The 24,740-nt window shown below is 37.2% G+C and overlaps 1 protein-coding gene across 1 annotated transcript in view; it reads right to left on the bottom strand.

The window, feature by feature from the left end:
• Positions 1 to 24,740, bottom strand: part of LOC139732314 (maltase-glucoamylase-like) — a 59,766-nt gene that overhangs the window by 25,455 nt on the left and 9,571 nt on the right. The window contains 18 exon segments of the mRNA XM_071643184.1: positions 576 to 1,097; positions 5,093 to 5,257; positions 6,615 to 6,664; positions 10,757 to 10,845; positions 11,428 to 11,564; positions 12,468 to 12,524; positions 14,397 to 14,481; positions 15,857 to 16,005; positions 16,519 to 16,635; positions 17,024 to 17,058; positions 17,893 to 18,026; positions 18,523 to 18,655; positions 19,450 to 19,534; positions 19,991 to 20,107; positions 20,785 to 20,847; positions 21,882 to 21,986; positions 23,491 to 23,622; positions 24,272 to 24,397. Of these exon segments, the coding sequence (XP_071499285.1) occupies positions 576 to 1,097; positions 5,093 to 5,257; positions 6,615 to 6,664; positions 10,757 to 10,845; positions 11,428 to 11,564; positions 12,468 to 12,524; positions 14,397 to 14,481; positions 15,857 to 16,005; positions 16,519 to 16,635; positions 17,024 to 17,058; positions 17,893 to 18,026; positions 18,523 to 18,655; positions 19,450 to 19,534; positions 19,991 to 20,107; positions 20,785 to 20,847; positions 21,882 to 21,986; positions 23,491 to 23,622; positions 24,272 to 24,397 (2,301 nt within the window).

Genomic DNA, 24,740 nt, shown 5'->3' on the forward strand with positions numbered 1-24,740 from the left:
CGTATTCCACCACGCCGTTATGTAAAACAGAAAAGGAAAAAAAGAGTCTATTTTGCACTTTATCGTTACCAAACTCTTGTGCTCTCTGCATTTCCAAAACGCAAGAGATGTGTGTTTTTTTTTTCTACTCATTTTTTTTTCTAACTCTGTAAAGGTTTTCAGTCTGACATTTAGAACCACATGCACACTCCTTTAGTAGCTGCATGTTCCAGTAATGCTCTCAGAAGGTATAATATCCGTTAATGCACCTATAGTACGACTGCTTTATACAAATGCATGGCAAGAGGAAGTAGCAAGTTAATTCATGGAACCTGCCTTATTATATCAATAAAATAATAATAAATATCATTTACAGAGCGCTTATTGCAATGTTTCTAAGCGCTGAGCGTCATAAAGAAACAATTAGAAAAAAGGAATTCAGCCAGAAAGTAGTGTATCAAGCATTACAGCACAGAACAAAATAAGACGAAAATGTTTTATGCAGTTGAACAATGCATATTTCCATAGAGTATAGTTTCTACGTTACTTTACTTCCATGACTGCCTCTTTGGGGGCTAATTTCGTTGAAATTTTACCTTGAAGTGGAGTCTGTTATTGGTCTGGAATTCAATATCGAGTGCGATAAAGCGGATGTCGTTGTTGAAAAACGACGGAATGTTGGCGATCCGTTCGAGGGTCAACCTCTTCCCCCAGCTAAATTCGCGCTCGCTGGTCACCTGGTAAGCGCCGTAGCCCGCCGGGAAATAGCAGCGGGGCCCAAGGAGGTTTTGCGGGCCATACACACAGCCGCGAGCTTCGCAGAGATCCAGGGACTCGGAGTCGCGATTGCGATCGGGAATGCAGTTGATGCGATCCGGAGGAGCAGTGGGATGAGGCTCCACGACAGGCTGGTCGTCCGAAATACCGTAGCCGGGATGGAGGAAATAGGTGAGCGTCGTGCACAGGGTTGTCACGCAGGCCGTGAGAACGATGCAGATGACCACTACTTTCTGGGTTGTCCAGCGCCATGTCTTACTGTCGGCACTCATCATTGCTTTGCTTTCATTCTTCGAATAGCCCATGTCCATTTCCATCTGCGCCATGGTGAAGACAGTTTCCTATAATGCGATCTCCTTCCGACAAATCCTTTTCGACTATGAACAAAATATCTGTCTGTTGTATATGATAAAAGCCGAAGCAATCTATCGAGTCGGTCACGTGACCTTCCCTTGACGGTGAATGGACTCTGGACCAGGGGTATGAAAATACATGTATATCCAACGTAATGTATTTGCACCTTGATATGAATGCATATCTAGATTCACAGCTTTGGACGTTTGGAACAGATTATGGAATTATACTTGTATATTTCCTTTCTGTTTAGCGTTTCACCATTGGAAAAAAAAATACGTTTGTTCGAGATGAAACAAAAACATCGCATTTGACGATGCAAATAAGACAGTGACTTTGTAGTTAAATGCAACTTGCCATTATCTAAATTTCATAGCAGATCAAGACACATGAATTCACCCACCAAAATTAATAGGTAATAGCACGTGCTGATGAATTCGCTCATTCTGGAAATTTCAACAAGGTATATATACATGGGATAGAAACGAAAAAAAAATCATGAACTTTCCTTATTCAAATGAATAATTTGCTAGAATCTATGAGACTGAATATATCCGTTTATTTTATGTCCTCAGAAGTTGTTCAAAGTAGCTTGAATGTTCGAAACTGCAAACCTAAACTTTAAATAAGCATCCAACAACCCTGACATATTGCACGCATTGTTAACCTGTTTTGCAAGAGAATGGCTAGGAAAGGGTTTTCAAATGTAAAGCTCATTGTCTCGAAAAATTAACTCGGCGTGCACAAGCGTACTGGCAAAGGTAGTGTAATTATAACAAAGATTACAGTCGAGTGGAAATAGGTGCTCAAAATTGTTTCTTTTTTGACATCACACAATTCTTATTTTTTAGATGACTCATATATACACATGACAAGTCAATATTTTATGATAAAATATTTTGTAATATACTTCATTGAAAGGCTCTACTTTAGAAACAAATCAAATATCATGAAGATGTTGACACACGAAACGACAACATTTCAAACCGAAATAGGCTTTAGGTTTTTCAGTTGGACGCCATTTTTTAATTGCGATATTTAGTCTACGTAACTTTCTTTTCTTTTCTAGAGTGATGTGACAAATGTCTCGGAGATGACAGGATTTTCACGTGCATGTAAATAATCATGCACATGTAATAATAACAGGCCTAATATTAGTAAGAATGATAATGATGATGGTAATAATAATGAAACTAAATAATGATAACATTATGAAGAATTCATGAAGGGCCCTGTACAAGTTTCTACGCGCTTTAAAGGTAATGCCAATGAACATTAACAATATTAACAAATACATATATACATACATCATGCATTATGCGCGATGTATGTATAACATTTGTACTTACTATAAGTGTGTTGGTGTGTAGGTTTTTTTTTTGTTACAACAAATCATGAGTGTAAATGTGACCCTGCACCTCAAAACAAACAAAAAGTCGCCAGACATGAATTTTTAGTTAAGACCATATTCTGAAAGAGCAGACTTTAAGCTTTAAAATGATGTATAACTCAAATCAAATGGACTTTCCTAATCTATCTAAATATGGGAAAGAAAACACAAACTCAGGAAAAGTGTGAACTGAGAAAAGAGGCTCTGAAGTACAGTGTCTATTCAAGCGCTTAGTAAATACCAAACCGTGCTGGCTGTGCGATGAATGGGACCAAAAAACAGGAAGTAAACCACCAGAGTAACAACAATGAAGGGATTATCAGATTAAAATGAAATTAAGCATGCCTTATTAACACAATCTGTCCATAATCAATGCCAACTTTCAAAGCAGTAGCTTTATCCTTTCAAAAGTTATTAGAGTTAAAAGTGAAGAGTGTGGACAAGGTTTTTCAGAAACGAAAAAGGGATTCTAAAGACACACCTGATCACACTGTTCTACCAAAAATATTCGAGATAAACTGCAAAAAAACACACACTTTCCTGCCCGTTTTATGATACCAAATTTTAGCATAATGTAAAAGAAGACCCCCCCCCCCTTTCAGAACATATGAAAAAGTCAAGTTCGGCTAGGTTGACCCATTTCACTTATTTTCAGTCCTCACGCAAAATCAGTGCGTGCGACTTTATATTCGTTTTGAGGTGCACGGTCACAAATGGAATGAAGCACGACAACATGACAAGTGAGTTACTTTCATTACACGTTTTATCAATTTTTATCCTCACTAACGAAAGTATAACACGCAAATCCTTTGCATATTCTAATGAACTATAACACTTACCTTATTGATAAAGTGTTACGTTCTACTACAGCTATTCACACCAATCCAAGGGAATTTGGCATTGCATTTGTAAAAAAAAAAAAGTAGAAAATGGGATATCACCTCTACAATAGTGAAAACAACATGTTATGATGCGAATCTATTGATATGTGTGTCGTACTATGTACACGAGTAGAAATATAAAACGTAAAATGTTCGAAATCGTGAAAACGTTGGGAGTTTAATCTCTTGTACAATGATTTCAAGCCACGTTATTATTAAGTACATTATATACTTCAATTCATTTTACTTTTACCTCTTCAGGTTGATTTCATCTCATCACTGCACTTTCATTTCGTCACTATATCTTTAATCATAGTATTCTAGTTCAACAAGATTACATTCTTGACTTTCGGAAAGGCAGATCCCCGAGTATAATTACGTAACATGCAGAATCACAGAAATATGTTTCAAAATTGGATTGAGACTTCTATGAAATATTTGATTATATTTGCTTAGGGATTATGGTCTTTGTACATGGTAATTTGTGAGTACAGACTCAGATATCTTTACCAGATAAACATGATATTAATATGATTAGAATAGGACAAGAAAGCAAGGTTTACCTTTTAATTTACCAACATAGAGAGCAAAAGCCCGTATTGCATAGCATTTGGGAGTCCTACTTCAATATGTGTCTGCTGACATCTTTTTTAAATGATTTAGTTGTTTTTTTCAAAGGCATGTAATACCAAGTTTACACTTATTTCCTCTTTTTAAAACAATTTCAAGTTTCCTGGATATTACACAGAGAGTTTACATTAAGTACTATTAATACAAACAGTGTAAATCATAAGTAATTGTAATAAGTATTTATGTATCTAAATACGTTTTTTGAACATGGTAGTTGTAAAGGTATCAATACACACATACAAACAATGTATTATTTACAGTGCTGTAATCTCACTTACAGAGTGTATTTAAAGATTGTTCCGGTCTTCCTGGTTACGAACTACGCTATATTAGACAGGGACAATTGTATAACTGCATCGTTTCAAGTCACCTTATGATATGAACAAACAAATATCATGAAGTGATTTCAGACAATGCATACAGTCGTACGTATAATTTTGCATTATGCAAGTGCAACCAGGTTCACGGTTCACCTCTGAATGACTACAATTAAAAAAAAAGAATGAACGCTATCTTAAATAAGGAATCATCCATCGTACACGACAATAGAGAAGTACTTCTTGATGCAAAAGCGAGGTGTGGCTGAGGGGCACTGCACCGGCCTAAACTTAGCGCAACGTGAGGGTGAAAGAGGCTGACATCGGATGGTTGAGTGGTGTAACACTAAGAGCCTGCAAACGAAAATGAAAGCATAGAAACTTCATAACAAAACAATGAACTTCTTAGTTCTAAAATATGCATGGACTTCCAAAATAATAATCAAGCATATACATTTTCTTCTGCTTGCTCCTGGATTTAATGGTCATTTCGAGTATCACGAGCTTTGTTTTAGGCAGTTACGATTTTTCTTCTTTTCCCCTCTCAAGAATGAATCAGTAGATACCGATAACGGCAAAGTCATTGTGCATTTGCAGTGTTCTCTTTATACAAATCGTTTAGTTCTGAGGTGCATTGTAATAATATGTCTTGAAAACTTGAAAAACGTGTATGGTGGGTCATCATTTCATGCTCAAAATTGAAATCCGCTTATTTGTTTGTTTACAACGTTAGAATATGTAAAGCGATTGTGGACATTACTTACCATAGTATCATTATTAAAGTCGAATGGTACACTTGTAACAGCACCAAAGTCAGAAAGAAAGACTTCTTCAGGTCTCTCGTGTAAACCGTAGATTATGACGTCATCCATCTCCAGGTTGTCCATCAGATTCTCGTAAGAATGTGTGACCGATGCAGACAGAATGTTCTGTGTAAGAGAAACAAACAAGGTCACGTATTGACTTTATTTGTCTGATTTAAAGGGAAAGTTGATCATAGGTGGAGATGTGGATTGAGCTTTTAAATATTTATGAGATATGAGATTTTTTAGGAACATACCATTCTAAGAGGAATTCAAAGTGTATTAGATGACAATATGTTATGGAATGGCTGAGACATCCAAAAATAAAGTAAAACAAAGTGATTCTAATGAAAGTTTGGTCCCATTTTTATTCGGATTGCTCTATTTTGGATATCTCAGCCATTTCAAAACCAATTTTCATCAAATAAACGTTGAATCCCTCCTGAAATTACATGCTCTTTCATCTACTTTCTAACAGGATTCTCACTATCTCACCAAAAATGATAGAAACCTGAAGTGCGGTCTCAACCAAAACTATACGATCCCTTTAACCACAGTGACTACCACAGTAATATAAGAATACAGTCTTCTTTATCCAGGATAGATTCTTCAGAGTTGCCACTGCTGTACCAGAGGGCCCTGCCATTGTTATTACCCTATAGCGTTGCCAGGTACCAGTTTATACACCTGTGTCGAGAGGGACATAGTGGATGAAAACATGTCCAGGGACGACACTACTTGATGGGATTCGAACTCGGGTCCTCTGATTGACAGCCAAGAGTTGTATCCACTTTGCAACAGCGCCCCCGCACTATGCTCCCACAATTTCAAGTGTTACATTCTATACTGCAATCATAAACTTATCGAAGTCTTGAAGAGTTGCAGCTGGAAGCAGCAATATTAACCCTACGGAGTGGTATACTTCATGCATCATCCAACCCCAATACCTTTCAATCCCACTGACATTGACTTATGCAGATTTTCAATAGATAGAACACACACACGAAGCCACAAAAAGACAGAAGTATTTTTTTGGTTGGTTGGACTTTCCTTATATTTACGTATATCCTCGTATCCTCAATTTCTGAGCCTTCGTTCTTGCATTTATAAGTTCCCTATTCGTGTCCCTTTTCAAGTTTTCATCAATGAATACTACAATGATATGACTGTGTGGCAATATTATGGTATTATACCATCATAACATCTACGGTACGAATCACAAAGAGAAAAGTTTAATAGAAAGCTACAAATTTTTCAAACATCATCAAAGTTTAAAAAAAGAATGACACATCAAAACATTCATGAAAACAATCTGCGTCGTACATCCTTGAGATTTGGGTGTAACCTAATACAAACAAACGGAATCTTTGGCAGTTGCTTTAGATTTTTGCTTTCTTTCGACTGTCAGTAGTATCCAAATCCCCCGAAATAGATCAGACCTCTACGAACAAACACACTAAGTACGAAGTTTAAAGATACTCACGTTAACAAACGTATATTCAAACATGAAGTATTCCCCATTGGCGATGGAATCTGGGGAAAAGGTCAAAATGGCATTGTTATCAATGCAATACAATATGGTATAACATCGCACTTTGCGATAATAACATGGACAAGAAAGACTGCAAGTTCTGCAACAGCAAGTTCTAATATCTTCTCTAAACCTATACTATGTCATTCCCATTACAATCATGAATTGACTGAAAAGACGGAGAACATCAATCAATTATAATTTACATACAGAAACACACGGGGGCATTGAATTACATAATAAGATAACAAAAGATGATGCATGTTCTGCTATAATTCATCCACTGACACCCAACGAAGGAATGGTCAGGTAAATACTGTAGTCTCTGGCAGTAGAAGCCAGTGTGACTTCCGTTTGTCTACCCAGAATAACGTTAATGATAATAATGATAATGATAATGATAATAATGATAATAATAATAATAATAATAATAATAATAATAATGATAATAATGATAATAATGATGATAATGATGATAATGATAAAAAATTATGTTAATATTGATAAAGTCTTCTTTATCCAGGGTAGCCTCTTCAGTGTTGCCACTGTTCTACCAGAGGGATCTGCCATTATTATTACTCTAGCGTTGCCAGAGTAATATTTATACACCTGGGTCGAGAGGGACATTGTGGGTAAAAACGTACACACTAGGCGGGAATCGAACTCTGATTCTCCCATTGGGAGTTGGGAGTTTGTTTGTTTGTTTATTTGTCTGTTTGTTTGTTTGTTTATTATTTTATTCCAACACAATTTCATACATGAATCAAGATTATTTTCAGTAATATCACATAAAATATCAGTAAGCAGATTACAATGCACAGGATTCAAAGAAGGATAATGGATATGTAAATTAATTTCATTAACAAAATAGAACTTGTATTACCAAATTTCCTAATAATTATCTGAGAAATTTGAGGAGTCTAATTCACTATGCCACAGCACTCCCAGGTTTATTGTTGTCATTTCTCCACTATTAACAGAGCCCTGCCATTATTATTAACCCAGCGTCGCCAGGTTCCCATAGATTTATACATCTGGGCCGAGAGGGCCATGGAAGGCACAAAGCATCTTATCCAAGGACGTAAGCACCGGACTAGATCTGAACTCGGTTGAGATTTAGGAGTCTTATCTATGACTGTGCCGCAGTGCCCCCACGGTCTGTCCTCATAGTTCTGATATACAGTATAACTACATGATTAATCTGTGTAAATGATACCTTAGGGACAACACCTTAACTTTATTCTGCAGAAAACCGAATTCAATTTGGCTTAGTGGTCACATAGAAACATGAATCGTTGTAAATTATGTCATGGGTCTGATTTTTCCAAGTTTTGCACATGGATGTTCTTAACGGCATAATGTGTGAGCACAATTAATTTACACAACACTTGGAGGGAAGGGATTCCTGGCATGCTCTACAAAACTCCTCCTTTCTCTTTGACCACTGAAGCAAATCGGATGGGGTTTTCTGTAAGACGTAGGTAATATGTTATGGTTTTATACCCTAAAATTGTATTTGGATTGATTCACTACTTTTGAAGTTATCACTGCAGAGTGTCCGATTGTATTTTTTTTTTTTTTTTGCGGGGGGGGGGGGGGGGGGGGTCATACGGTACATGTTATTGGTAAACTCTGCCTGTGCTTCTCTCACGAGTCTGGCACAACCTCTAGAGGTTGTGCTGTGTTCACGCCAGACGAGGGGACTCTAAACGGTCTCGGCACAAAGCATCTAGCACGAGTCTGGAGTGAGTCTGGCGTGAGTCTTGTGTGAATGTCGTGCTAGAGGTTGTGCTGTGTTCACGCCAGACGAGGGGACTCTAAACGGTCTCGGCACAATCACGGCGTGAACATAGTGTGGTTTTCAGACCCTTTGCCAACTGTACTACTTTTACAAAATGCGCCCTCCGTGGATTTCATCGCCACTCTTAAAGAAGACAGAAGCCGCTTTTGTCAAAGGCTAGGGCCCATCAGCTGAACCTGCTACTTCTTTTGTCCTCCAGAGGTCCTCCTAGACAGGTGGGCTCCAAACGGGGTATACAACATTCACCCCAGACTCACGCCAGACTCACTCCAGACTCGCGCTAAGGGTGGGATTTCACGGAGCACGCGAACGATTTGCGAATGACGCGAATGGCAAAATCCAGCATTCGCATTTTAGTCTGCAAAAGATCGCCAAACAAACGTGAGGGTTCGGAAGCGTCGTCAATTGTTCGCGAATGTCGTTTTTACTTCGGCGATAATTTCAAAAAAGTTTGAAATTTTTTGCGAACCTTTTCCGCACACTTAGTCGGGATTTGCTCGTGAATTGTTCTCGAAAGTGTCTTTAAAGCTTCGTCATATGCGCAAGACCTTCGCAAGACACGCGCGATGTTCGCAAAATGTTCGTGAAACCCCAAACAGACTCCGAAACTTCGGAGAATGTCTCGCGTATGTTACGCGAAATCTGCGAAGTTTTTCCGATCATTTTACGACGTAATCGCGAACTGTTCGCGTACCTTTTGAGACATTCTCGCGAACGTTTAGCGCACGTTTGAGGGATGTATGCCCTGTACGTTTTCTACAAATAAAAATCGTAGTATACATCTAAACATCAAACAATTAAATATTAACAACTATAGTAACGAAAGAAATTAAAGACTAGCAAAGAGAAAGAATATTTGATATACAAAAAAAAATCGCAGAATACACTTAAAATCAATCTTAAAGGGAAGGTAAACCCCAAGAGCAATGTGGATTGAGTGAAAGCAGCAGCATTAGTAGAACACATCAGTGAAAGTTTGAGGAAAATCGGACAATCGATGCAAAAGTTATGAATTTTTAAAGTTTTTATGTCGGAACTGCTGGATGAGGAGACTACTAGAGGTTATGACGTATGAGTGGACAACAATACCAAGAAAATATAAAGAAAATTCTGCAAAAATCCATTTTTCATGAAAATTACAAATTCCATCAACTTGATATTGACATATGTTAAGGGTAGCAATTATTCTTCCTGCTTTCTGAAAGCGGTTGGTCCATTGCTCTTTCATAATTCTAGAAAAGTGAATTTTTGTTGAATTTCCTTTATATTTTCTTTGTATTGTTGTCCACTCATACGTCATATCCTCTAGTAGTCTCCTCATCCAGCGGTTCCAACACCAAAACTTTAAAAATTCATAACTTTTGCATCGATTGTCCGATTTTCCTCAAACTTTCACTGATGTGTTCTACTAATGTTGCTGCTTTCACTCACTCCACATTGTTCTTTGGGTTTACCTTCCCTTTAAGTATGTAAATTTCATTTGAACTATAGAGATTATGTGTTGGAGGAACTGCAAAAAAAAAAAAAAAGAAGGAACAAATGCTTTACTAGTGGAGATACGTCCTAGGGGGAAAAAATGTAGGCAAACACACGATAGAGAAATGAGAGAAAAAGAAAGGAGAAATACAGGAAAGAAAAAAAAATCAACTCAAGAAAGCTTTTTGAGTTGATTTTTTTCTTGCTTCCACCTCTCCTTGCTACATTTTCTCCCATGATTATTGAAAATGTTTCGTTGTTCGCATTTCCGTCGCGTGTTCTTCGTGTACGTAACATGCTGTACTTTAGCAATGATACACACGACAATCGCACATACGTCGTGAGAACTTCGCACAAATTGCGCAAGAATAGTTTTCGGCTTCATTGTCGGAAAACATTCGGAGAAAAACTTTTCCGAATGTTGGATTTTGTCATTCGCGTCCTTCGCAAATCGTTCGCGTGCTCCGTGAAATCCCACCCTTAGTGCTTTGTGCCGAGACCGTTTAAAGTCCCCATCATCTGGCATGAACACGGCACAACCTCTAGAGGTTGTGCTGTATTTGGTTGGATTCTAAACGGGGTAGACAAATGAACTATTAGACTTAAAGATTAGATTGACTTTAAAATCTATCAGATTGAGATTTTCAATCTTTATTTTGAATTTGTTCCTCAGGTAAATCTAAGGACAGTAAAGGAATTTAGACAATTCTCTCCCTCCTCTCCCTACACCTGAGATGATTTAGAGCATACGTCAATGAATACAGCATAAGGGTATCACACTACTAGTATACTGTAAGTAGTCTTCTTGGAAACCTACCTATGGATTCCCCATCATCCCAGAACAGACTTCCGGTTGCCATCATCTCGTCATCGAGAACGACGATGAGACCAAACGGATTCCGTCGACTGGGGAGGGGGGGGGGGGTGAGTTAGGAAATCATGATTGTTACTTTACATTGTATGAACTCGTTGAAAATGCTTGCAATTTGAAATAAGCTTATTATGCATTTCATGTTTGTCCGATCTAGTGATTTTGTGCGTCCTGTTTTTACCTTATCAAAGGTGAATCCATGAATTTCAATATCATATTTTGCATTAATGTCGATGTCTATATCCACTTATATCTAGTATCAAAAAACAATGCAGGCATATTTTGCATATTTTTGACATGTTTTGTTGCAGATGGAAAAGATAAACGAATTAGTGAGTGAATGAGCGAAAAGTAGCAATTCACCAACACTATTATTGTGTGGCGCAAATATGGATAATAGCTACTAGTTACGCTGCTGAAACAGCATAAGCACGTGTGCTTCTATCAAATTTACAAGCAATTACTAGTAAAAGATACACGAATACAATGGGTCATTGCCTGATATCATCTGTTGATGAATTACTATTTGTTTGTTCTCTCGCCTCCTCTCCTCTACATGACCTTTGATCATCAAGATCAATCCCGATTTGCAGAGTCTATGCAAACAATTTGCTCACCTGAACATGGTCGAGTTGTCTGGCTGCTGGGTCGGAATGATGTAGCCTCCCCGCAAGTGAAGGTTGATGTGGTCTGAGGGGGCTGCAAGAGTCACGCCGCCCCCAACGGCGAGCATGTCTGGCGAAACCTCCTTGCCCTATACAAAACAGAGAACGAAATTAGTACAAAGGTCCAAAGAGCAGAAAGATAATGAAAAGTGGTGTATAAAAAGCTTATTTTCAGCGTAAGTGTAATCAGCAAAATAGGATTATGTTGTTACAATTGTCTTGGTTTTGCCAATTCTTACGCGCGTATACCTAACGTACGTTATGATGGGCAAAGCAAAATAATTGCACAAGGATATAAGATTCTAGCACAATTTGAACCCATGACCTCCTATTTACTAACCCAGAGCCTCATCCACAGGACCAGTGGGTTCTGAACTAGAATAAGTAAAGGGGAAACATAACTACTACTGACAAGTGATGGAGAAGCGAGAAACAGATCGAACTAAATGAATCAAAAATATTGAAATGTATAGTGGATGCCTTAACAACTTCAATAGGATATTATGCACATACTATGTTGTCATGGTAACAAGAAAACGATGCATATTATCAAAATGAACATATTTGCCACAGTGAGTGTGGCAAATAATGTTCAGCAGCAAATTTACAATACTAACAGACTGGGGGTGCGATAAACTATTACACTATATGCACATTTTGTTGAGACAAGAGACAGTGACAATAAAAACAGATTAAAATTTGTGGGGTTGCTTTCGGTATTTTCCACAATTAGAGAGCATCTAATGAACTTTGCACTTTAAACAAAACTAGTGGTCAAACGGATTTACGGTTTATATATATACATATGATTATATGTATATATATATATATATATATATATATATATATATGATATTAGATACTAATCATTTCTTCCCATTAGTGAAGCTGATCCTATGTAACTAAAACGTTCATGAAAATGTATATTAAACTATGCTCAATTACAGCATAAATAGTAACTTCACTGTGAATAAAATTAATGCTCAACTCACATTGTAGTAATCGTACCATCGGGCGAAGGGAAAGTAGGCATTAACTTCATAAGTATACTGTTGGAGAAAAAGCCGAATGATTACTTATTATTCGTTGCCGAAAACAATCAAACAAAAGCATTAATAAAACATTCACTTATGAATATAGATTATAAACATGTTTGAATAATTGTTACACATCTAGGCCTCCCAGCGATCTTTAGCAACATTCACTATACCACCAACATCCTTGAAATGTTATCACTGTAAAGCCCCACAGTATGAAGTTCTAACAAGTCGTAGACTTATATTTCGAAAGCAAACAGAATCGCTTTTTTTTTTCTTTAGAGTAATACCTATATATATACAGGTTGTATATATATATTGCACTATAAATACGCATGGCCTATACATGAAAATTGAGGGCTTATTGATTTTTCATCTGCCGTTATACGTTTCAGGCTCCGTCTAAAATTCCTCGGGAAAAAAAAATAATCATACAAATCATGAAAATCACTCTTCTTCCTGTGCTTTAACCTTTCTTCATTAAAACCTTTCAACCCACTCTGCCTATTTGTCATAATGCAGCAAATTTCAGCTTAATATAGCCATAATTGTAAATTTTAGTGAAAAGTAAACAGTATGCATACAGCGCGGTTGCCTTTCCTTGATAATTGTCAGTGCAAAAGTTGACAAATTTCAGTTTTTTTGTCAGTAACATGCTGTATGAAACAATGCCACTGCTATGCTCTGTAGGGGACCTACTGCATCTCGCTGATGCTTTGATCAAAATTGGATGCCATGTTCGATTCGAAGGGGGATAGTCGGGTAGGCGTCAGAAGATATAAAATAGTGAAAATAATTCTTCTTCCTGTGCTCGAATCTTTCTCAACTCACTCTGCCTATTTGTCATAATGCAGCAAATTTCAGCTTAGAATAGTAATAACTGTAAATTTTAGTGAAAAGCAAACAGTATGCATACAGCATGGATGCCTTTCCTTGGCAATCGTCAGTGCAAAAGTTGACACATTTCAGTTTTTGACAGTGACATGCTGTAATGGACAAAGCCACTGACATGCTCTGTACCGCATCTCTCTGATGCCATATTCGATGTAGTTTGATTCGAAGGGAATAGTTGGATAGGCGTCAGAAGGGGGTGAACGGGCCCCCTACTGGAAAGAACACATTGTCCCGCCGCACAGTGTGTTCATTATAGTCGACTATGTGAAAACCCTCGAATTTAGCAATGTGAAGATGATTTCACATTGTGATGTGGTTTTCACAGAGTGTTCATATGGTAATGCTTTGTTTTACAATGTGAATTGACGACTCTCATTTTGTTCACACTGTTCAAACCCTCAAATTTCACACTGTGTTCACACTGTGGTTCTCACACTGTGAGATACTGTGTTCTTTCCAGCAGGGGGCAAAGCGGGTTGCTGTGTGTGTGTGTGTGGGGGGGGGGTGGGGGTGGGGGGGGGGGGGGGCAAGATCCCTCATTGAATCAACATCCCATATCCGGGCTGTCAAATCAATTCTACTGGCAAGTCTCTCCAGACTTTGCTACGACAAGACAAAGTCATACTTATCATTAGACCATTACGTACTGGAGGGCTTCCAGTTACCTGCTTGTTGTTTTTTTCTCCTTTCCATGGTCTCTTTCCTCCCCCCCCCCCTCCACCTTCTCTATATCTTCCTCCTTCTCTCCCTTATACTTGTTCATGTCACGCCAATGTATATGTTCAAGGTCTATTTGCCAAATGAAAATCAAATATTGTCCTGCTGATCATGTTTTCTTTGTAAGCACCGTAGGGTATCACAGAAAAAGCATCCAACCGTGCCATAGAATAGAAGACCTTAAGTACATACAAGGAATGAAAATACCCGAAATGTTAGTAAAATGTGACGTCTGCCAAAATGGCTCATAGGGCATAAGTGAGGGTAACTTACTGGATCTAGAACGGGCGAGATGAGAAGGGCGCCTCCCCACATGAACTGTCTGTCAATGTCCCACGTGTAGCTATCGGATGTGAATCTGAATTAAGGAAAATAGGATACAATGATAATTATTTGCATTATGAAGTGGAGCATATGCAGGCTGCAATCTACATATTTTGTTTGTATTTACAAGCATTCTCAATTTGTGATATGTTTGTGGTGTACCTGTGGTGTATTGAATGTTTATATGATATCATATGTACAAAGAATTTCCAAAGTGGACAACAAAGTAATCAATCATATATACAATGAAGGTATCACGTGAAACGTTACCGATGTGGATACTGCAGGACAAAAAGAGCATGAGCAAGGAGCTTGTATTACAAAAAGTATTGGAAGAAGAGAAGGATAGATACATCTTGTGTGGTGTTTACCTTACATTCCTCAAACAGTAATATGATATCAAATGTGTCTTGCTTCATTAGTTGTTTTATACCCGGTTTGATATTGAATCGTTTCATTGTGAATACGGACAGAAACATCGCAATGTAACTTCATAATTTAAGTTGAATGCAACCTTGCAGAATGCACATCTGAAATGACTCTTCTAATCTGCACAAGAACCTGAAATTAATTTCATTTAACTGTCTTTTCAATCCGTACAAAGAATATTCATTCTATTCCACTGAACGAGCAGCTTTTAGCAAAAGAGAGCACATGATGCATAGAGTGCGGAATTCGAAGCAAAGTAAAATAGCCTCCCTCCCATTACGAATAATTTACATGATTATGACAAAACGGACCTCTTTTGAACCTAACACTGGTCAAGAGATGTGAAAATGTTCCTTGATTATCCTGCATTTTTCATGATTCTCCTCGTCATAATACTTTCGTCTTTAGACCGGATAATCCTACAAAAGCTGAAGTCTGTATAGTTGCCATGGATCGAGAGTAATCATTGCTTGTTTGCCAAGAAATTGATACAAGGGCAATAATTTATATATTATATTTAATGCATTGTATTGTATAAATTTATTTACATTTTGCAGTTTCTGATGAGATAATAAACAGATGAGTCTGTAAGTTCCTCTTCATCTCACCCTCTATTCACACTACCACTAGTACTGAGAGAATTTAAATAAATGTATTTTTTGAAGGGAACGTTCTCTTTGTAAAATCCAATCAAGCTGAATGCACTAGAGGCCGGTTCGTCTGATGTATTGTTTTACTTAGGTGGTTAGACATACAGAAAAATGAACAAATTTTGTGGTGGAAAATAGCCTGGATTTAGCTCCACTGTGCAGAAACGTCCTGATTAAACAGAAAATGTCGATTTATTCTGGAAGAATACTTGAAACCCTTCGGCCTTAGAAAATAAAAAATGAAATAAAAAGAACCAAACATTTAGCACGTCTCTAAAAGGAAAGTGGTTACATGTGTATATATTGTCATCATCTAAAGGGGCTACCCACTCGTGCATTAGTGATCGTACGACGGTCGAGCCGGTGGTATGTGCATGGTAGAAGAGTGTGTACAGATAGGGCAACAGCCGATACCGGATGTGAAGAACCTCACGAACCTCAATGGCGAATTTTTCCCCAAAGTGACCCGGATCCTGTGGCTGCCAGTTTCGGATAGATTTGGAAGTAAAACAAAAGTTGCGAAAAACGAAGAAGAAAAGAGTTTAGATTTACCTTGTCTAAATACTTTGAAGAACGACAAATTACAAAGGAAATGTTACCCTGGATAATGATTAGGACCTACCTTAAACCTTATGGTGTACGTGTAGTTTTTAACGTATAACCTGTACCGTGACTAATGCTTACCATGTAATATGCTGCGGTCACATGAAATAGATTTGTACACATGTAGCAAAACACTCATCTTTCACGGTAGTTGTTCGATCGCTCCGAGGTAAATTCTGATGCACAGGAGGTACCAAAAAAGTCAAGTGACGATCACAGATTTCTTAAGTTTAAACGGCATCCAACCGTTAGCGGCATACACAGACACACCCCCGTGAAAAATGTTGAACATACATACTGGCTAAAGAAATCTTCGAATGCTATCCATAAGGAGATGATCAGTAGGTATGTTGAGGAAAATAAGGTTACGTAGGAAACAGTAGACTTACCATGTATCCCAGTCCATTGTGGTTCCTCAGATATGGATAGAAGGCTCCGACCTGATGCCATCTGCGACACAGTTCTTCGCTGGTATCACCAAAGAAGCCACATACATCCGCTCCGATCTAGGCAAATGGTCATACATTTGGAGCGAGGTGATTAAACGTGCAATGAAGTGAAAATGAACATAATCTACAGAACACACACCCACACACACACACACACACACATATATATATATATATATATATATATATATATATATATATATATATTCTGTCATCGTCTCTCTCTCTCTCTCTCTATCTATCTATCTATCTATTCTATTTATGGCTCTTCCACCTGACATCAGCTGTCTTTCCAACATATCATAAGAGGGCCTGTCCCTTCATAAACAACTCTTATTCTCTCTCTTTTTCTACTCTAGATAAGGTTAAAATAAACAAACAAACAAACAAACAAACAAAGTGATTTGTCACGATGTATTGTATAAAGTGGCAGATCCAAACTTACGTAGGGAATTCCAAAAAGATTGAACTCCAGCATTCCTGTAACGCACAGAATAAAAACAAACAGAAAACTTTAAAGCCACTGTCACTTGACGTGAAAGGGAGGTTTGTAGTTGCAACTGAGAGTCGCTTTTATATAATGTACTTTATACCCTTACTTGTTTTCCACAAAGCTTTCTATCAGGTACCTACAGTTCACAAAATTTTGCATCTATACCTTACCACGCAAAACCCATGCAACTGCATGCAGAAGATGTTTACATTGTGCGTGAGTTTTGTTCTTTTTTTTTCCTGAAAGAAACTCTAAGGGGGTATTTTCTTGTGGTGTTTCATTTCATTTCAATTCAATTCAATTCAATTCAATTCAATTCAATTCAATTCAATTCAATTCAATTCAATTCAATTCAATTCAACTCAATTCAATTCAATTCAATTCATCTCAATTCAGTTCAATTCAATTCAATTTACTCTTCAAAAGTTTGCAAAAGTGTATTGTCCCCAGCAGATCTAGTTCAGACAGGCTGATAGTTGTTGGATGGATGTTGTAGTTGCAATAAACGTCTACTGATTGGAGCTACAGTCGCCCTCTCTGCTACCTGAAGAAGCTTTGAACACAAAACACTGTCAAATAAAGTTTCTTTTCTCCCTCATTACCTGCTCTATCACGTCTATATACGTTAGAATGCTGTATGGATGAATTCACCTGAGAAGACAACATATTTTTGAGAGGGCTTCTTACCGTCTGCAGTTCATACGCAATTCAACAATATTCAGCCGTTTCAATGGACACAATATGCCTAAGGGGGAAAAAAATCATTTAGTCTCCCTATCCATCAAATAAACCAAATGATATTAGCCTTCCTGACCGCTTACCAATGATGGATCGGAAAAGATGAGACCAGATGGAAGTATTATCCCCCAACCAATGGCCCGTGTACTTTCCACTGCTCGGAAAGGTAGATCGTGAGATGACCAGACTTCGTTGGCCGGTAACATTCCTTGCAGCGCTGTGGGAGTCAAAGCAAAACAAAACAAGGTTAAAACAACAGCAACATATTAAATCTAAGAATTCATCGTTGATCGATGTACTCTAAAATTAAGAAACCATTTCTGAGCTAGTGAATTTGGACATTGTACACAACACTGTGGGGTTTTCTGTGCTTATCTGTACTCAACGCACGCATTAGGCTTTGAAAATGAACTGTGGAGCATTCAAGACACCCAACACCATGGCTGCAACCTTCATAAAGATCAGAAAGCAGTTTCGCACATCAACACAAAAGTGGCGAATACGTATTATTGCAGTTCGTAGGCTGCCATGTTGACTAGTACTTAAGCGACAACTGAATAGATAATGCATTTTCCTTTCTTTACACTTTGGAAAAGAGATTGAATATGGATTTTAAAAATTAAACACGTCTTGATGATGATAATAACATCATGAATGTGTGTGTACGTATACCAATGTCCTTCCTTGAAAGTGTGAACGGGTTTAGAACTCACTCAAAGGTTGGCTCAGTCTGACTCCAGCCGTACAAACTGTGCATGTTATACTGGGTTTCCATGTTGTTCTCGTCCAGGTTTGATAAAGAGTTCATGCAAATCGTCTTCTCATAAATCGGGCCGCCGGCTATGCCTGCACGAGAGTAGAGAAAACGCAGTTCGTTGCAAATTAATACCGCCCTCTATTGATCACTGTATCTATTCATCTATTCTTTATTTCTTTGTAAAATTTAAGTTGTTCATAACTTGACAGATTTGGTTCGACTTTCTACTCATTAGACTTAGACAGGTTGATCATATTGGGTGTTATTAATTCGACAATCTCATTGTAATTTTTGGGGCGACTTAATGCAGCATGTCCCCCCAAAAAGAAAAAAAAAATCAGATTTTCGCATTGATAACACCCAATATGAGTAATCTTTTTAAATGTTACTTCAGAGTCTTAAAATATAACATTTTAGCTCTATTTTGCAGAAAACCCCATTCAATTTGGTTAAGCGGTCACAGAGAAATGTGGATTGTTGTAAAGCATGTCATGAGTCTAATTCTTCCAATTTTAGCAATCCAATGCTCTTGCGTGTGAATAATAGACAGAATTTGGATGGAAGAGATTCCCGACATCCTCTACAAAATTCCTCATTTCTCTTTGACCACTGAAGCAAATCGAAGGGGAGTTTTCTGTAAGATGTGAGCAATGAGTTAGAGTTTCATACCCTGAATTTGTATTTAGATTGATGCAATATTTTTAAAGATATCATTGCGGAGGGCCCCGTTATTTATTTATTTATTTATTTTTTTTTTTTTTGGGGGGGGGGGGACGTACGGTACAACTTTGTGTTTCCGTTATTGTTGTTGCTCTCTAGTGGTCGATTTTTTAGGACTGAAAGAAATTCCACCCTCATGGAAGGTTTTTTTTTTTTCACTTACGTGGAAGAAAGGGTGGATTATCGAGTGTGTTGTCGGTACAACCTGTGACTGATCCGTGTGCAAAACTAGCCGGCTCATTCATATCCTATTTAGATTCAAGAGAAATGATTTTAAGAAAGAGAAAATCAATCAAATTAAAGGTGAAAATAGAAGCCAAATAAGACAACATAAAAACCTAGAAAAGAAAAACAACCAGATCTCCTTGCAGAAACACTTAATAAAACTAACTTTTAAAATGCTAAGGATTCATAACCTCAAACTTTTTTAACGTTTTGTTAATCTTTGTACATTCATTCATTCGTTTATCAATATATTCATGTATTTATTCGTTCATTCATTCGTTCATTCATTCATCCAACTACGTTGGCATCTAAAGTCTACTCAACAAAATACAATCACGAAAGAGGTAGAAATGAATTGTTTGTTTTGTTTTCCTACTATTCATCATAGCGCAACGTAACTCCATATCTGAGAATGTCAAATTATAAAACCACTGTTCAACTGGGCTAGATAGAGAGATTGCTTTACTAGATATACTTACAATCCATATACCATCAAACTGTATTTCCTCGTCGTGGAATTTCTGGATCTGTTCCAACCACCAGTTCTTTGTAGATCGCCTTCGGAAGTCTGGGAAAGCTGCATAAGCACGGAATGTCTGGTATGACAGGAACACAGAAATACAGTATGTATGTGGACAGATATATTCATAATGTGATATACGTATATGATAATTATATTATGTTATATTATATCAAAGAAGAATATATCATATTACGTATATATAAATGTATATACAATGCGTGTGTGTGTGTGTATGTGTGTGTGTGTGTTTGTATGTGTGTCTGCCCAGGTCTGTGTGACACCGTTTTTATTATCGTCGGCTTCACTGTTGAAAGTCAAATCAGAAAATATCAAAGTGCGATGAGAATACAATATTCTGAAACTCCATGTGTTTCAACAACTCTTTGAGTAGTGAGAGGATCGGGGATAATTGGCTCTATATTAAACCAACAGAGTATGCCAATGGTAATAATGAGAATAACAAAGATAACATGGACAATGATGATTATAACAACAGATTATAACCAAAATGGCAGTGATTGTAAAATTCATTTGTTGAACAAAATACGTTAATTATGACCATCTGTTTCCACATTATTACGTTTATCATGATAGTGAAAAACAAACAGTGCAGTTATCTAAAAGCAAGAACAACCAAATTGTCTGAATTTATAGAGTTAGATTATAGCGCGAAATCGGTATCTTTAAGTGCCACAATAAGATTTGATTCGTACCAACATCAATTTACCAGTGGATATAAACATAACTCACTCTCGTCTGGTCATCCCACGGCCATGAGGCGTTTACAGTGACATTTGGGTAATCCGGCCACACCTGGTCCAGAAACAGAATTTTTTTAAAGGCAACATCAAACAAACAAAAAAGTTATAATGATAACATTATAAACAATAAGGTCTTCTTTATTCAGGGTAGCCTCTTCAGTGTTGCCACTGTTCTACCAGAGGGCCCTGCCATTATTATCATCCCAGCTGCGTTGCCAGGTACCTATTTATAAACCTGGGTCGAAAGAGATGTGGTGGTTAAAAGCATCTTGTCCAAGGACGTAAGCACTGGACGGGAATCGAACTCGAGTCCTCTGATTAGGAGTCGGAAGTCTTATCCACTATGCCACAGCGCCCCCACATCCCAGTACAATGTACAGGCAAGAACTTGACCGGGCAATAGCAGACACAGTGTCGATAAGCACCGTCCTTATTGTCAGTTAATTAGTTGGCTTTTTTATCACTTATTTGTTCAAGTTCAAGTTCAAGTTGATTTATTGTAGAAGAGGAGAGTCAGGTTTTTATAATTTATGTACATCATTTTAATGCTGAAAATATTTTATATCCTTTCAGAATTTGTTTTTGCAATTTTTAAGAAAGAAAAATGGAATGAGGTGATTTTCTTGGTTGTTGCTTTATCACAAACAGGAAAGCGCACACACTCGGAGGAAAACATCATCTGGGCCATTGCTTTTGTAACCTATATTCAATGTTATACAAGATGTATTATTATTACACAAGGTTATGTTTACCATTGGGAGCAGTGATTTAAAATAAATGTTCGAGTTATCACACTTGACGCATAATGTGTGAGTCAGTTGTATCACAATATATAAAAATTTCGCTATTAAGCCACAAATGTAAGGAGTTATCACTATTTCCTCAATAAACCACAACTGCAGCCGGTTTATTCCAGAAGCCGTTTCATTATAACTATTGTTCCCATTTTGTATATTTAACAATACTTGGCATTGATTATACTGATAAAAAAAAAATATATATATATATATATTTGTTGTTTCCATCCGTAACTCACATCTGCAATTGGTAAATAATGCTTTTGATGTCATGGTTGAGAAACATTACCTTCCCATAACGGATATTTCCGTTTTCGTCATGGATGAACACGTCTTCCTCGACCCCGCGGTCGTAAGGGGGGTAGCTTGTCTCGTTTGCTGATATTGCAGGATCCTAAACACAAAACCGGAAAAAAAAAATAAGCGTCGATCCGCCCACATTAATGGTCATAATCCTTCCCCGTTAGCCAGTAAAGCCGTGTTTTCCTTATAAACAAAGCATTGGCACTTATCATTTCCATTGTTAACTTGGAGTCAAAGGCAGCCATTGTGACAGTCAGAAGTCTAAGCATTTAGGAAAGGTGGCCTTAAGGGTCAAACCAGAGGAAATGATAGGAAATGGAGAGGTATAATCCAGGGAGAAACCAATGAAATACGGAAAACGTACCGCAAGTTTAAAGGTGGAATAGAGGGAGTTGGTACTGAGTGGAGTGTAATAATAAGCATATCTAATTCGTTTTTTGTTGTTGCTTACAGGAACCAATGACATGCGGAACCCCTATGAAAATTACCTCATTCAAATGTGTTAGAGTGATGACTGGAGAACAAAGAAAAATAAATTATCAAACTATAACAAGGATCCAATAAATAGAGCTTTACTGCAAAATCAAGCTGTTATACCTAAAGAAAAAATAGCACTGACAATTTGACAATTTCCATCTTATTACAATGGTCTGAGAATTTCATCGCACCTAACTGTTGCCAGGCTATCTTTAGTCACTATTCCTGCACTGCCATGTATGTCATGTAGGTGGTGTGCCTACTCTGACATTTGTGAAGTCCTATGTAACATACAGGAAAAGGTCTCCAAGTGAATACGATATCTATTTTCTACGGAAAAGGGGCAAATATTATGTCTTATCAGCAACGTGCAGGCTCGATGAGATTGATATCAATTAACTCATTAAAACTCAGTTGCGTATTTCTGTGGTTTAATACTGTATCTTTCTAATACGTTTGTGAAATCATTCAAAGCATGTATTTCATGATCGAAGACTGAAAAAAAAAAGTTGTTTGTGATCATAAACCATTTATTTCAATTCATTTCAGTTGAAAGAATTTTGAATGCCTGTAAATAGCAGAATACAAAGGATCCTTATCTTGGGAACACATTCCATCTTGTAAATCTTATGTTAAGTGTGTTTGTGGGGGTGTTGTATTAAATAATTCAACTAGCTGCATCTAATCTTTATTATGTAAGATACTCAATAAACTTCAGGTACTCAAAAATTCAAGATTCAAGTTTCAAGATTCAAATTTACTTTCACTTCCATCAAATAAACAAAGAAATGATATACATTGCATATGTACAGGATATTGGTAATAATTGCAGAATGTGATTTTACAAAGTACATATGAAAATGAGAAGCAGATAAAAAAAACCCCTGCAATCATAATTGTCTTTGTTAATATATATATATATATATATATATATATATATATATATATACGTTATATATATATATATATATATATATATATATATATATATATATAACGTATAATACAAGTCAATTAAGGATGAGGATGACAATTTCTACACTAAAATTACTCCAGGGTCAAAGATGGGTCCACTTCCTTCATGTTCGTTGCATAACTTTGCTGTTGGACTCACTTACCAGGATGATGATGTATCTTGTACCCTCTGGCTTCAAACTGTTTACCCATTCCCCTAGCCCATCGTAGTTGTCAGGATGAACTGTAAAGTCTAACTGCCGCAGCATGTAATCAATGTCACCATATTGGACATCCTGTCAGAGAATAGAAGGGGGGGGGAGTTGGGGAGAGGTTTTATATTCCATTTAGTATTTCATAATAGAGGGAGAAAGAAACCAACTGTTAAGCCATCATATTATGAAAACCCTTTGCATCAGGAAAAAATCAAACAAAGAAACAAAAAAGAACATTTATGTAATCATTTCATCTCGAAGATTGCGGGTGAAAAGCTTCAGTGAAGATGGTAGAGTGTGTTTGTGGGTGTGTGTGTGTGTCTGAGTGCTGGATTGTCAATGCCTTGGCCAGAAGTTGAAATCGTCCGGATATTCAAATCGCTATTATATTGTTATCGTTCGGATTGTAATATTCCGACCACTGGGATATGATTTATTCAAATTGGCAGATTAATAAAAGTCAACGAAAGATTTGCCATTATAAGTCCCAAGTAGCAATGCAAAAAGAAAAGAGCAATGGAAATGAACTTTAAAAATTGTTTCTGTTCAGTTCGTAAGAAACGTCTTTGGATGAGTTTGAAGTTCTTTGCTAAATTTTTGTTTGAATTCCGATTTCCTGCTCTTTCTAAAGCAATGATGTGCGAACTAGACTTTAGGTACAATAATCGTCGTTTAACGACTTGATTATTTGAGTTAAGTGATAAAATCATGAATAGTAAGTGACACTTACGTGTGGGATTTGGTACTGCCGCATGGACTCCACCACCGCCTGTACATTGGACAAGTTCCCGTAACCATAGCGACAGAGTTGGTATCCGAGCGACCAGTATGGGGGCATCATTGGTCTCCCAATGGCCTGGTATAGGAACCAACACAAGAGAAGTGGAGCTAGGATCGATGAAACGCATGCTGTATACACTATACTACTACTACTACATGTGCTCCTATTGTCAAGGCTGCTACTACTGCTGCCGCTACTACTACTCCTCTGTGATTGTGTTTTGAAGCGTCATTTTCTTAGATTTGATTGATACTTATGTTGTGTTTAACATACGGTTTTAATTAGGTGTCAGATCCCTTGTTTGTTTGTTTGTTTTTTCAAAGTATTGACTTCATCTGCACATAAGATATATAAGGATAGTAATGATAATGATAATAATAATAATAATAATAATAACAATAATAATAATAATAACAAA

The sequence above is a fragment of the Diadema antillarum genome, unplaced genomic scaffold (assembly GCF_040938485.1).
Source record: "Diadema antillarum isolate AM-2024a unplaced genomic scaffold, OU_Dant_1.0 seq00000413_RagTag, whole genome shotgun sequence".
Taxonomy (NCBI): Eukaryota; Metazoa; Echinodermata; class Echinoidea; order Diadematoida; family Diadematidae; genus Diadema; species Diadema antillarum.